The 15,116-nt window shown below is 44.6% G+C and overlaps 2 protein-coding genes across 5 annotated transcripts in view; both read right to left on the minus strand.

Annotated features, from left to right (window-relative positions):
* Positions 1-15,116, minus strand: part of LOC102190288 (UDP-glucuronosyltransferase 1-1) — a 162,429-nt gene that overhangs the window by 36,341 nt on the left and 110,972 nt on the right. The window contains exon 1 of one of the 4 annotated variants that reach the window (XM_018040953.1): positions 9,206-10,084. The exons of the other annotated variants lie outside the window; for them this stretch is intronic. Coding sequence (XP_017896442.1) covers positions 9,206-10,069 — 864 coding nt within the window. The 5' untranslated portion in view covers positions 10,070-10,084. Of the gene's footprint in view, positions 1-9,205; positions 10,085-15,116 lie in introns of those variants that run through there. 4 annotated transcript variants of the gene reach the window in all.
* LOC102173709 (UDP-glucuronosyltransferase 1-3) lies at positions 3,221-4,331 on the minus strand (the record flags this gene model as incomplete). The annotated part of the gene is given in 4 exon segments (XM_018040983.1): positions 3,221-3,631; positions 3,634-3,677; positions 3,885-3,992; positions 3,995-4,331. Coding segments are annotated over 4 exon segments (900 nt in total), but the record flags the coding sequence as incomplete, so codon positions are not given.

A 15,116-nucleotide genomic window follows, 5' to 3' on the forward strand; every position in this document is an offset into this window, starting at 1 on the left:
AATAACCAATAAAGTAATGTTTAAAAACAGATAGTCACTGACTCAAAGAGGAAATCAAAAACAAAGTTTAAGTTAAAAAATAGAAAGAAAATGAGAACAATTTATTTCAAAATCTAAGGGATCTAAGAAGTGCTTTATTTATGACCATCAATTCTTTATTATTAGGAAAGCAAAAGAAAATTAATGCTTACCTAAAGAAAGCAGGAAAACAGCTATAAAATCAACTAAGCAAGCATGACATCATCAATAAAAAACAAGTGGCAACTAATGAAATAGAAAACAAAAATAGTAAAAAGAACAAGCAAACCCATAAGCTATTTCTTTGAGAAGACCAGTAAAATAATTCAACATGTCATAAACCTTAAGAAGGAGAAGAAACAAAAATGCAAAAGATTTAGATTTTAATATTTCATATTTTGAAAAAAATGGTCCATTAATAAAGACATCACCTCTAAGGGTAAAGTGAAAGTCGTTCAGTCATGTCCAACTCTTTGTAACCCCATGGACTGTAGCCCACCAGGCTCCTCTGTCCACGGGATTCTCCAGGCAAGAATACTGGAGCAGGCAAACATTCCCTTCTCCAGGGGACCTTTCAGACCCAGGAATCAAACCAGGGTCTCCTGCATTGCAGGTGGAGTCTTTACCATCTGAGCTACCAGGGAAGCCCACCTCCAAAGGTAAACCTCTAAGTGTAAACCACACTAAATAAATGAGTGACAAAATCTCAAAGGAAAAACAACAGTAGAGTGGAGAAAAGGTGATTACTAGTGTGGTTACCATGGCAACATTTGAGAACTTCAGTGTACATGATTTTTCACGTACCACATAAATTGGCACAAGCATATCCAAATGCCTTCAGATGATACACCATGTCCTGCTGGGCACTTTATAATAATTAGATACTATCTGTGTGTTTACAATGACAGTATAAAGTCAAAATAGTTAGGTCACACGGCCAAGGTAATTCAGCCAGAAAAATGGGAGTGAGGATTTGAACCAATACGGTTACCTCTAGAGAATATATTCACGCAGAAAAACTAAAAAGAACAGAGTGGCAAATGCTCTTTAAATGCTTCCTCACTTTCCACCTTTTACAAATCTAGTAGATACATACATGGTTTATAGTTGCACAAATGCACTGCAAAGAGGACGAAAGCTAAGCAGAAGAGACTGTGGTGTGAGCAAAAGTGAAATGTGAAGATAGAGTCCTTTGCCATAATAAACACAGGACTATAAAGGGATATAAAGGTAAGAATACAAAAACTATCAGAGATCTAAAGTCATGGAAGTTAATATCCACTCAGCACATGTCATATAAGTGGGCAAAAAAAAGAGGGCTTACTAAGTAGATTAAAAAAACAAACTGTACCCCTATGTGTCCTATTTCAATTAAACCCAAATATTCAGGGTTAACATGGGAAGAATCTGAAACCATGAGGAAAGTGGTAGTTTCTATCATGGAAACTTGGGGTGCAGTGACCTGGGCTGGGGTAGGTGTGGTGATGTGGTCAGAAACTTCCTCTTTGAGACCCACTTCTCAACATCACTGCTCAGTTTTACCTGCTCTCCAGGCTCCATCACTACTCTTTGATGACGTCCCACCTTAAACACCTATCTAACATGCCATTCAGCTATGTATATCCCCACATTTTACTCCAGACCCCAACTCCTGCTCAGAGACTTATGGCAGGCACAGCTTCATCTCTGAAAAGTTGGACCAAATTATTTCTTTCTCCAATCACAGAAGACCCAGACTTTTCTCTCCACTATTGTCCCGCTTCCACTTAATTTATTCAACCTCTCTGAAACTCTCCTTCCATTTGGCATTAATTCTCCTGTAACCACACCTCAATCTCTTCCAAGACAAAACCACTTGGAACTATCAGATCAACAAATACAATCTGCCAGTTCTTTCTTGGTTTTGATGGTGCCAGACCCCATGGTCCTTACCGGCCATGTCCTCTGTCGGCCTTCTGTCTGTGGAAAACCTTTAACCCAAGAATGACTTTAGTCAACGAAGTGAGAAAATGCAAAAACAAAGGAAAACAGTCCAATGAAACTAAATAGTCAGTACGCAAAGTCAAGGACCTTTAGTTCCTCCTCAGGGGCCATGGCTAATGCTCTGAGCCATATCCCGTGAGCTGCCACAGACACTGAAACCCCCATGAGGTGGGAGGAGTTCACTACATGGTGACCAGATGTAGGCATGACATAGAAGCTGCCACAGTTCTGAGAACTGGCCTCAAGGAAATGGGAACAAACTGGCCCTGGGACAGAAGATTAACTGTACTTAGAGCAATTAAACCTGGAGAAGGAAACCGCCACCTACTCCAGTATTCTTGCCTGGAAAATTCCATGGAAAAAAGAGCCTGGCAGGCTACCATCAATGGGGTCACAAAGAGTTGGCCACAACTGAGCGACTGAGCACAAAGCAATCAACATGATGGTGGTCAGACCACTGATGACCAACTTCAAGACCACTGTCAGAGCTGACTGTGCTGTTTCTACACAGAGGCCCTTCCCTCTGTCAATAAAAGCTCTTGCCCCAGATTGTCCAAGGAGGGAAGAAGTGTTTGGAAAGGACTCGCCTCTCTGCACCCCCATCCCGGGAACATTCATCCAAGCAAACTTTCACATCCATCAGTCTTGCTTCTTTATTGTCTTTTGAGCTGCAAGCAACCGGACTCCACTTTGCTTATACTTCTATTGAACACCCTCAGGCAAAACCCCTGAAGGATAAATTCACAGCTCAAGTTTCTGCTCCTACTCCACTGGAGAAAACCTCACAACAGTTACACTGATGACTTTACAAAAGGGCCACCACTGCCTGTTAATCCTGTTACACACCCTCAACCCTGCCTCTCACTCCTCTCAGAGATCACTGGAAGCCTTTACTGCACTCCTGGAGGCACTTTAACAATGTGTCTCACCACAGACGGTGAGGAGGAGAATGAGAGGCGGAAATCATCAGAAAGACCAGTACCTCCTGAAGCACCTGGAATTAAGTTGTTGTTGTTGCTGTTTTTTAATGTGTTCCAGGTAGCATGAGTGGTAAAGAACCCACCTGACAATGCAGGAGACCAAACAGATGCGGATCCCATCCCTGGGGCAGGAAGATCACCTGGAGGAGGTCATGGCGACCCACTCCAATATTCTTGCCTGGAGAATCCCACGGAGCCTGGTGGGGGCCACAGTCCTTAGGGTCACTCAGAGTTGGACACCAAAGAGGAGACTTAGCACACACATTGCTTAAGGCAGCAGTACACACCAGAGAAAATGGCTTCTGGTTGGCACAGTTGATGTCCCCAGTGAACACCATGTTGGGCATGATTGGCCGTGGGTAGTCCATCACAAAGTCTCCTCTGAGCAGCCACACGGATCCAGAGGCAAGAATCTCCCCCAGCGACACCTCTTTCTGAAGAAACTCAGAGGCCATACATGCATAAGAAGTGAAAGCAACCTGGCAGATGTACTTCAGGCCCAGAGGGTAGAGCATGTTCTTGACCCCTTGGAAGAATGTTATGCAGTCTGGATTCGTTGTTAATATCCTAGCAACACATGAGAAAGGGTTTGAGCACGCTGTGCCCTCAACATCTAAGTCGCAGGGAACAGACTCAATAATAAATACACATCGGGAATGGACAGGTACTTAGCCAGCACTGCCCCACAGGGATAGGCTCCGCCGTCCCTGGGATTCTCCAGGCAAGAACACTGGAGTGGGTTGCCATTTCCTTCTCCAATGCATGAAAGTGAAAAGTGAAAGTGAAGTCGCTCAGTCATGTCTGACTTCTAGCGACCCCAATGACTGCAGCCTACCAGACTCCTCCGTCCGTGGGATTTGCCAGGCAAGAGTACTGGAGTGGGTTGTCATTGCCTTCTCCAACAGGGATAAATAGGGTCTGTTAAAACCACATGAAAGGAACTGGCATTCAGGTTCTTGTTAAACAGCAGCCCCTTACAAGACCTTTAAAAGAGCAAAGACACATTTTCAAAGCTGCCATAGTTTCCAACAACATCGTTACAAAATGTACTCCTTCAAAACTCAGAATAAAATGGCCCTACATGAGGAAATCAAATTCATTCTGGGTATACAGAATGGTATAGCTTTTCGTGATGAAAAAGTCCTCTGCTTTGATTTGCACATTGACCTCCAGAGATAATGCTTGGTGACCTCTGGCATGGAGCTCTTATATGGCCTCCCGCATGCTGAGCCAGTGGCTGCCCTCCATGGGGACCACCAGCACCTTCCCAGCCTCAGCCCATCACCCGACGCACAGACAGAGCAGAAGTCCAGCCAGTGCCTGCTGCTGAAGCTGCAGTCCCAGGGCCATCTCTGCACAAACCAGACTGTCTGGTCTGTGCCATCTGTATTTCTTGCCTTTACCTTATCACCAAGTCACTTAGGCAAAATGGCATGTCATTGGAAGGCAGTGTGCCCTCCTTATATTAATCATTACAGGATAAGTCCATGCCTGGGTTTCATCACCTCTGATTTCACCCAGGGAATGGTTACCCTTCTTATCTTGGAAAAACTCTTCTGACCTACTACTCCCAATGGGGAGCATTCTAGTTCACTCCCTTGTTCTTCATCCAATTTCCAAAGCAAGACTGCCTACGTGTTCCCTTGGTTACCTCCTACCTCTCTGCTAACCCTGTTCTCTGGGGCTGGACTGAACTCTGAGGAGTCACCTCTGCCCCATTCCCACCCAGAACCTCTGCTGCATATGACCTTATCTGAGAACTCTTTAAACTCTTTCCCTCCATCATGGGTGAATACGGAGCACATCCAGGGAAACATATAAGATCACGAGAACAGCCCTCTCTCAGCAGGCTGAGTCAGGATGGTGGCTCCCTGGTTTGTTCCTGTTCCATACTGGACACCTCTTGCACTCCCCAGAGAGAGTCTGTTGGAGCAGCTGCCTGATATGGAAACATCTGGAAGGATCCTTGAGGACAACAGCAGAAGAGCCTCTTGAGAATTCTTTATCTGCCTCGTGGAATAGAACTTCCTGTTATCTAAATCATCAGTGGGCAAGGCAGCTCTTTGTAATGACAGTGGGGTTCAGAGGATGCCAGGCTCCAGGGCCTGCTTCACTTTGGACAGGAGGATCAGACCCATGCCTCCATGCAGGCTCTCTGAATCCTCCTCTGATGTGAACCCCACTAGGCTTCCGCTGCTCTGTGTAGGGGTGAAGTGAGCATTATTCTGGATCTTTATTACAGCTATAGTTTATGTTCAGGACTTCCCAGATGGTGCAGTAGTAAAGAATTCTCCTACAAATGCAGGAAACACAAGAAGTGTGGATTCAGTCCCTAGGTTGGATGTAGGAAGATCCCCTAGAGTAGGAAATGGTAACCCATACTAGTATGCTTGCCTGGAAAATTCCACAGACAGAAGAGTCTACACAAACTGTACAATAAAGGGCTTAATGACCCAGATAACCACGAAGGTGTGGTCACTCACCAAAGCCAGACATCACTGAGTGTGAAGTCAAGAGGGCCTTAGGAAGCATTACTCCAAAAAAAAAAAAAAGCCAGTGGAAGTGAAACAATTCCAGCTAAGCTATTTGAAATCCTAAAATTGAGGCTGTTAAAGTGCTGCACTCAATACACCAGCATATTTGGAAAACTCAGCAGTGGCAACAGGACTAGAAAAGGATAGTTTTCATTCTCATTTCAAAGAAAGGCAATGCCAAAGAATGTTCCAACTACTGGACAATTGGGCTCACTTCACGTGCTAGCAAGGTAATGTTCAAAATTCTTCAAGCCAGGCTTCGACAATACATGAACCGTGAACTTCCAGATGTTCAAGCTGGTTTTAGAAAAGGCAGAGGAACCAGAGATCAAATTTCCAACATCCACTGGATCATCAAAAAATCAAGAGAGTTCCAGAAAAACATCTATTTCTGCTTTATTGACTATGCCAAAGCCTTTGACTGTGTAGATCACAATAAACTGTGGAAAATTCTGAAAGAGATGGGAATACCAGACCACCTGACCTGCCTCCTGAGAAATCGGTGTAGCTCAAGAAGCAACAGTTAGAACTGGACATGGAACAACAGACTAGTTCCAAATAGGGAAAGGAGTACATCAAGGCTGTATATTGTCACCCTGTTTATTTAACTTATATGCAGAGTACATCATGAGAAATACTGGGCTGGAAGAAGCACAAGCTGGAATCAAAATTGCTGGGAGAAATATCAATAACCTCAGATATGCAGATGACACCACCCTTAAGGCAGAAGGTGAAGAAGAACTAAAGACACTCTTGATGGAAGTGAAAGAGGAGAGTGAAAAAGTTGACTTAAATTCAACATTCAGAAAACAAAGATCATGGCATCTGGTCCCATCACTTCATGGCAAATAGATGGAAAAACAGTGGAAACAGTAGCAGACTTCATTTTTTGGGCTCCAAAATCACTGCAGATGGTGACTGAAGCCATGAAATAAAAAGACACTTACTCCTTGGAAGAAAAGTTATGACCAACCTAGACAGCATATTAAAAAGCAGAGACTTTGCCAACAAAGGTCCATCTAGTCAAGGCTATGGTTTTTCCAGTGATCATGTATGAATGTGAGAGTTGGACTATAAAGAAAGCTGAGCACCAAAGAATTGATGCTTTTGAATTGTGGTACTGGAGAAGACTCTTGAGAGTCTCTTGGACTGCAAGGAGATCCAACCAGTCCATCCTAAAGGAGATCAGCCCTGAGTGTTCATTGGAAGGATTGATGTTGAAGCTGAAATTCCAGTACTTTGGCCACCTGATGCGAAGAGGTGACTCATTTGAAAAGACCCTGATGCTGGGAAAGATTGAAGGCAGGAGAAGGGGACAAGAGAGGATGAGATGGTTGGATGGCATCACTGACTCAATGGACATGAGTTTGGGTGAACCCCAGGAGTTGGTGATAGACAGGGAGGTCTGGCTTGCTGCAGTTCATGGGGTCGCAAAGAGTCAGACACGACTGAGAGACTGAACTGAACTGAGGCTTCAACACTATGTGAACCAAAAACTCCAGATGTGCAAGCTGAATTTAGAAAAGGTAGAAGAACAAGAAATCCAATTGCCAACATCTGTTGGATCATAGAGAAAGCAAGAGAACTCCAGAAAAACATCTATTTCTGCTTCATTGACTATGTGCAAGCCTTTGACTGGATCACAACAAACTGGAAAATTCTAAAAGAGATGAGAATACTAAACCACGTTACCTGCCTCCCAAGAAACCTGTATGCAGCTCAAGAAGCAACAGTTAGCACTGGACATGGAACAACAGACCTGTTCCAAACTGGGAAAGGAATACATCAAGGCAGTATAATGTCACCCTGCTTATTTAACTTAGATGAAAGTACATCATGCGAAATGCAAAGGGTGGATGAATCACAACCTGGAATCAAGATTTCCAGGAGCAATGTCAACAACCTCAGATATGCAGATGATACCACTCTAATGGCAGAAAACAAAGAATACTAAAGAGCCTCTTGATGAGAGCTAAAGAGCACAATGAAAAAGCTGGCTTAAAACTCAACATTCATACAACTAAGACCATGGCATCCAGTCCCATCACTTCATGGCAAATAAATAGCAAAAAATTGGAAACAGTGACAGGTGTTATTTTCTTGCGTTCCAAAATCATTGTGGACATTGACTACAGCTTCAAAAATAAAAGACACATGTTCCCTGGAAGAAAAGCTATGACAAACCTAAACAGAGTATTAAAAAGCAGAGACATTATTTTGCCAACAAAATTCAACAGAGTCAAGCTATGATTTTTCCAGTAGTCATGTACGGATGTGAGTGCTGGAGCATAAAGAAGACTAAGCACTGAAGAATTGATTGTGCTGGAGAAGATTCTTGAGAGTCCATTGGACTGCATGGAGATCAAACCAATCGATCCTAAAGAAAATCAATCCTGAAAATTCAGTGGAAGGACTGAGCTGAAGCTGAAGCTCCAACAGTTTAGCCACCTGAGGTGAACACCCGACTCATCGGAAAAGACACTGATGCTGGGCAAGATTGAAGGCAGGAGAAGGGGACGACAGAAGATAAGATAATTGGATGGCATCACCAAGTCAATGAACATGATTTTAGCAAACTCCATGAGATAGTGAAGGGCAGGGAAGCCTGCTGTGCTGAAGTCCATGGGGTAACTTAGCAATGGAACAATAGCAACAATTCAGGATTATTATAAGAAGACTCTGAAACGATGAGGAATGCAGTAGCTCCCACCATGGAAATGTGAGGTGTGATGACTGGGCTGGGGTAGGCGTGGTGATGAGGTCAAACCCTTCCTCTTTGAAACTCAGTTTTCTTCATTACTGTGCCCTCTGCCACTGTGTTCATAGGCTCAGTTTTTCCTCCTCTCCAGCTCCCACCACTAGCCTTTTATGACCTCAGTATCCCAAGTTGATGATCCATCTGGCATGCATCTAACTATGTACCTCCCTGCCTCCCCTCTAAACCCCAACTCCTGGTCAGAAGATTTCTGGTCAGCACAGCTCCATCTCTGAAAAGTTGGACTCAATTATTTCTTTCTCTGATGAGAGAGAGCCCAACTTCTGTCTGCAGTATTGTCTCACTTCCACTTAATTTATTCAACCTCTCTGAAACTTCTGCTTCCTTTCAGTGTTTAGATTTCCCGCGACCACACCTGAGATCTTTCCAAGACAAAATCACGATAAACTATCAGGACAATAAATGCAGTTTGCCAGTTCTTTCTTTTTCCTATTGAACACCCTCAAGCAAAACCCATGATGGATGGATTCACAGCTCAAGCTCTTGGCTCCTACTAGATTGAGAAAACTGCATGACCATCACAACAGTGCCTTTACAAAAAGGCAGTCATAGTTGACCCACACAATTCTTTCTCAGACCAAATATGGACCCTCAACCCTGCCTCTCAATCTTCTGAAAGATCATCACAAACTTACACTACCCTCCTGGAGCAATTTATCTCACCAAAGAGTGTTTGAAGGAGAATGAGAGGTAGAAATCTTTAGAAAGATCAGTAGATAAGTAAGCACATGCAAGTAGGTTGTTTTTTAAAAGTATGTTCCACTTGGCAATTCCATGTCAGTCTGGTGATTAGGACCCACCATTTCACTGCAACGGCCTGGGGTTGCAATATGGTGAAAAAGTTTTTTAAATTTTTTTATGAAAAGATTGTGCTCCACTGGGAGCACTGATTGAACAAAAGCAGCAGTACACACCTGAGATAACGGTTTCCTGTTGGCACAGTTGATGCCCCCAATGAACACCATGTTGGGCATGATCGGCCGCGGGTAGTCCATCACAAAGTCTCCTCTGAACAGCCACACGGATCCAGAGGCAAGAATCTCCCCCAGCGACACCTCTCTCTGAAGAAGCTCAGAGGCCATACGTGCAAAAGGAGTGAGAGAAACCAGGCAAATGTACTTCAGGCCCAGAGGGTAGAGCATGTTCTTGACCCTTTGGAAGAATGTCATGTGGTCTGGATTCACTGTGAATAACCGAGGAACATATGAGAAAGGGTTCGGGCATGCTGTGCCTTCAGCATCTAAGTCACAGGGAACAGAACGCAAGAAAAACACAGCAGGAATGGACAGGTATTTAGCCAGCACTGCCCCACAGGGGTAAATAGGGTCTGTTAAAACCACATCAAAGGAACTGGCATTCAGGTCTCTGATCAGGTCCTTGTTATACAACAGTGCCTCACAAGACCTTGCAAAGAGCAAAGACACAGTTTTCAAAGATGCTATAGTTTCCAGAATCATTGTTACAAAATGTACTTTTTTAAAAAGTAGACATACATGAGTCTTCACAAAGGAATCAAATTCGTCCTGTGTGTAGGGAACGGCGTAGGTTTTTGTGGTGAAAAAGTCCTCTTCCTTGATGTGCAATTTCACCTCCGGAGCAACGACCACTGCTTGGTGACCCCTGGTATGGAGCTCCTGAACGGCCTCCCGCATGCTGAGCCAGTGGCTGCCCTCTGTGGGGACCACCAGCACCTTCCCAGCCTCGGCCCATCGCCCGACGCACACACAGAGCAGGAGTCCAGCCAGCACCTGCCGCCGAAGCTGCAGTCCCAGGGCCATCTCCACACAAACCAGAAGCTCTGAGTCTCTGGTGGGGCTGTGCAGCCTAGATTTGTTCCCTAATCTTGTCTTATCATCAAATCACTTAAGCAAAATGGCATGCCATTGGAAGCCAGTGTGCCCTCTGACCATTAATCATTACAGGATAAGACTATGCTTGTGTTTCATCTCCTCTGATTTCACCCAGGGAAAGATCATACCCCCTTACCTTGGAAAATCTCCTCTGACTCTGTTGCTGTCTCTGGAGAACATTCTAGTTCCCTCTCTTGTTCATCCAAGACCCAAAGCAAGACTGTGCCTGCCCATTCCCTTGGTTGCCTCCTACCTCTCTGCTAACCTCGTTCCCTGGGGCTGGACTGAACGCTGAGGAGTCACCTCTGCCCTGTTTTCTTGGGCTCCAAAATCACTGCAGATGGTGACTGCAGCCAGGAAATTAAGGACGCTTGCTCCTTGGAAGAAAAGTTATGACAAACCTAGACAGCATATTAAAAAGTAGACACATTAATTTGTCGACAAAGGTCCATCTAGTCAAAGCTATGGTTTTTCCAGTAGTCATATATGGATGTGAGAGTTGGACCATAAAGAAGGCTGAGCACCAGAGAATTGATGCTTTTCAACAGTGGTGTCGGAGAAGGCTCGTGAGAGTTTCTTGTACTACAAGTAGATCAAACCAGTCAATCCTAGAGGAAATCAGTTCTGAATATTCATTGGAAAGACTAATGCTGAAGCTGAAGCTCCAATACTTTGTCCACTTGAAAAGCCAACTCATTGGAAAAGACCCCGATGCTGGGAAAGATTGAGGGCAGGAGAAGGGGACGACAGAGGATGAGATGGTTGGATGGCATCACCGACTCAATGGACATGAATTTGAGCACACTCCAGCAGGTGGTGAAGAACAGGGGAGCCTGGTGTGCTGATGTCCATGGAGTCCCAAAGATTTGGTCACAACTGAGCAACAGATGGCTGATTCCTGTGGAGGTATGGCAGAAACCACCCAATATTGTAAAGCAATTATTCTCCAATTAAAAATAAAATAAAAATTTAAAAAACTACAATGAAAAGTCACCTCACACCATTAGGATGACTATCATAAAAATAAAAGCCAACACCCAGAAAACAAGTCTTGAAGAGGATGTGGAGAAATTGGAACCCTGGCGTACTGTTGGTGGGAGTGTAAAATGGTGCAGCCACTGTTGAAAATATATCCAGCCCCTCAAAAAATAAATAATAGAAATACCAAATGATCCAGCCATTCCTCTTCTGGGTATATACCCAAAAGAATTGAAAGCATGGTCTCAAGAGGTATTTGTACAACCAGGTTCATAGCAGCATTATTCACAACAGCAGAAGGTAAAAGCAACCCATGTTCATTGGCAGATGAATAGACAAGCCAAATGTGCTCTATCTGTAAAATGGAATACTATGCAGTCTTTAAAAAGAAGGAAATTCTGACTACCTTGTTGAACCTAGAGGAAAGGAAAGTGAAAGTTGCTCAGTAGTGTCTGACTCTCTGGGACCCCATGGACTATACAGTCCATGGAATTCTCCAGGCCAGAATTCTGAAGTGGGTAGCCTTTCCCTTCTCCAGGGGATCTTCCCAACCCAGGGATCAAACCCAGGTCTCCCGCATTGCAGGTGGATTCTTTACCAGCTGAGCCACCAGGGAAGCCCAAGAGTGCTGGAGTGGGTAGCCTATCCCTTCTCCAGGGGATCTTCCCTACCCAGGAATCAAACCGAAGTCTCCTGCACTGGAGGCAGATTCTTTACCAGCTGAGCTACCTGGGAACCTAGATGGTATGATGCTAAATGAAATAAGGCAATATCAAAAAGATAATAACTGTATGACTTCACTAATACGAGGTACACAGAGCAGTCAAACTCATAGAGAACAAAAAGGAAAATGGTGGCAGCTAGACACTATGGAATGGAGGAAAATGGGGAGATGTTGTTTAAGGGGTACATAGCTTCAGTTTTTCAAGATGAAGAGTTCAGGAGACTGGTTGCTTAACGGTGTGAGTGTAATTCACTCTATTAAACTATATACTTAAAGTGATTAAGACGTTAAATCCTATGTTAGGGATACTTTTCCAAAATTAAACAATGTTGAAAAGTAAATTTTATGAAGAAAACACAGCAGTCATAAACCTGTGTGCAACAATCTAGCAGGTATGTGTCTAAAATGAAAACAAAAATTCCAAATGCAAATTGAGAAAAATCTGGTGAAATGGGAAAATATTTTCAGAAATCATTTTCAGAATTAGGCACACTGAGCTTTTTTTAACATAAAAATTGAAAATATACATCTTAAGGTCTACCTATGGAACATATACATATGTGTGTTTGTTGATGTAGTCAAATTCATCATCTTTGACACAGTTCTCAGCATCACTGCCCCCACCTTCCCTGCATTCATAGGCTCAGTTTTACCTCCTTCCAGCCCCCACCACTAGCCTTTGATGACCTCAGTGTCCCAAGCTGGACCTGTCTGACTCGCCATTCAATTCTGTATGCCCCCCACATTTTTCTCCAGACTCCAACTCCCGGTCAGAAGACTTGTCAGCATGGCTCCATCTTGAACACTTGGATGCAGTTACTTCTTTCTCTGATCAGAGACCCTTACTTCTCTCTCTGACATGGTCTCACTTCCCTGAATCACTCAGATGAACAGTTCAAATTCTCCGTTCCTATTCAGATTGAGAGCGTCACACAACTGTTACAACAGTACCTTTGCAAGCGGACAGCCATGGTGGAATCACACCATTGCTTGTCAACCCTATTACGGACCCTTATCTCTGCCTCTCAGGCCTCTCAAAGACCATTGCAAGCATTTTCTACATGACTGGAAGTACTTTAACAATTTATCTCACCAAAGACTGTTAGAAGGAGAATGAGAGGTGGAAGTCTTGAGAAAGGTCAATACGTAATTAAGCACCTAGAAATAAGTTTGTTTGTTTTTAAACATGTTCTACTTGGGAATACTCTGGCAATCAGGTATTCAGGACTGCACACCATCACTGCCAAGGGCCCAGGTTCAATCCTTGGTTAGGAAACTAGGATCCAATACACAATGTGGCTTGACCAAAGATTTTTTTTTTTAATTAAAAACATGTGTTCCACTGGGAGCACTGATTGAACAAACACAGCAGTACACACCTGAGATAACGGTTTCCTGTTGGCACAGTTGATGCCCCCGAAGAACACCATGTTGGGAATGATTGGCCGCGGGTAGTCCACCACAAAGTCTCCTCTGAACAGCCACATGGTTCCAGAGGCAAGAACCTCCCCCAGCGACACCTCTCTCTGAAGCAGCTCAGAGGCCATACGTGCATAAGGAGTGAAAGCAACATGGCAAATGTGCTTCTGGGCCAGAGGGTAGAGCATGTTCTTGACTCTTTGGAAGAATGTCATGTGGTCTGAATTCCTTGTTAACAACCTGGGAACATATGAGAAAGGGTTTGGGCATGCTGTGCCCTCAACATCTAAGCCACAGGGAATGTAACACAAAAAGTACACAGCAGTAATGGACAGGTACTTAGCCAGCACTGCCCTGCAGTGATAAACAGGGTCCTTTAAAACTGCATTTGGAGAGGGGAGGGAAAGATGGCGGAGGAATAGGACGGGAAGACCACTTTCTCCCTCACAAATTCCTCAAAAGAACATTTCAACACCGAGCAAACTCCACAAAACAACTTCTGTAGGCTGGCAGAGGACATCAGGCAACCAGAAAAGCAGACCATTGTCTTCAAAAACAGGTAGGAAATAATATAAAAGATGAGAAAGGAGACAAAGGAGGTGGGGAGGGAGCTCCGTCCCGGGAAGGGAAGCCCGCCCCGGGAAGGGAATTTTAAGAAGAGAGGTTTCCAAACACCAGGAAACACTCTCCCTGCCGAGTCTGTGGCGAGCCTTGGAAACACAGAGGGCAACATAACAGGAAGGAAAAATAGATAAATAATTAAAACCAACAGATTACAAGCCCAACAGTAACTCCCCCAGCGGAAAAGCAGCACAGACGCCTGCATCCGCCATTGGGAAGTGGGGGCAGGGTAGGGACGCGCGGGAGGCGCGGGCTGCAGAGCTTTGTAAGAATCGGGCAGGAACGCCCCACGCGCAACCAGAAAGATCTAACTTGGGCTAGCAAACCAGACTGTGGGATAGCTACCACGCGAAAAGCTCGAACATAAGACACCGCCAGGACCGAGCACAGAACAAAGGACGGAACGGAAAAAGCCAGCTGCAGACCATCCCCTGCCGGGGACGGGCAGCCAGAGCCGTAAGGACTGGAAAGGGGCAATTGCAGACCCGGAGAGACTTCACTTACCAAACTGCAAGCAGGCTCCTTTGCTAAGACTTCTGGGGGTGCTGGACAGTCACCATCTGCCTCACAGGAGGCGCCAGCGGTCCATCCAGAAAGCTGAGCAGCAGCGGCAGAAAAGGTGACAAGCCGCGGCGATTGCGCTCGCCAAACTCCTGAGCTACTCGGACCTGGGAAGGGCACAAAGCGCAGTCCCAGCCGAATCTGTGCCTCTGAGGGCTGCCTGAGCGCCGAACCTGAGCGGCTTGGACCGGGGAAGTGCACGCAGCCTAGGGCAGGCCCCAGACGGTTCCCGGCTGAGCATCGTAGAGCCGGAGCGGTTTGTGTGCCGCGAGAAAGGACAGGTCAAGCGGGGCTGAGATACTGTGTGCACATGACAGTGCTATTTGTTTGCAGCATCCCCCCTCCCCACAGCGCGACTGAACTAGTGAGCCTAAAAAACCAGCAAACAGAAGAAGTTAAACAGAGGGAACCACCTTGGAAGTGATCCCACACGGCCCATAACATCAGAGAAGGGCCAGATATATTTTTAATATTTTTAAAATCATTCCTTTTTTTCTTTTTCTTTTTTTTCTTTTTTTTTGTTTTTTCTTTTTTTTTTCTAACTTTTTTTAATTGTTAAGTCTTCTATTTCTCCTCTAATTTTTATTTCTATAACCTATTATTACTATTTTTAAAAAAAAGACTTTTTTTTTTTTAAGGGAAACACCATATATAGTCTTTGGATGGTTGTTG

The sequence above is a fragment of the Capra hircus genome, chromosome 3 (genome assembly GCF_001704415.2).
Source record: "Capra hircus breed San Clemente chromosome 3, ASM170441v1, whole genome shotgun sequence".
Lineage (NCBI taxonomy): Eukaryota > Metazoa > Chordata > Mammalia > Artiodactyla > Bovidae > Capra > Capra hircus.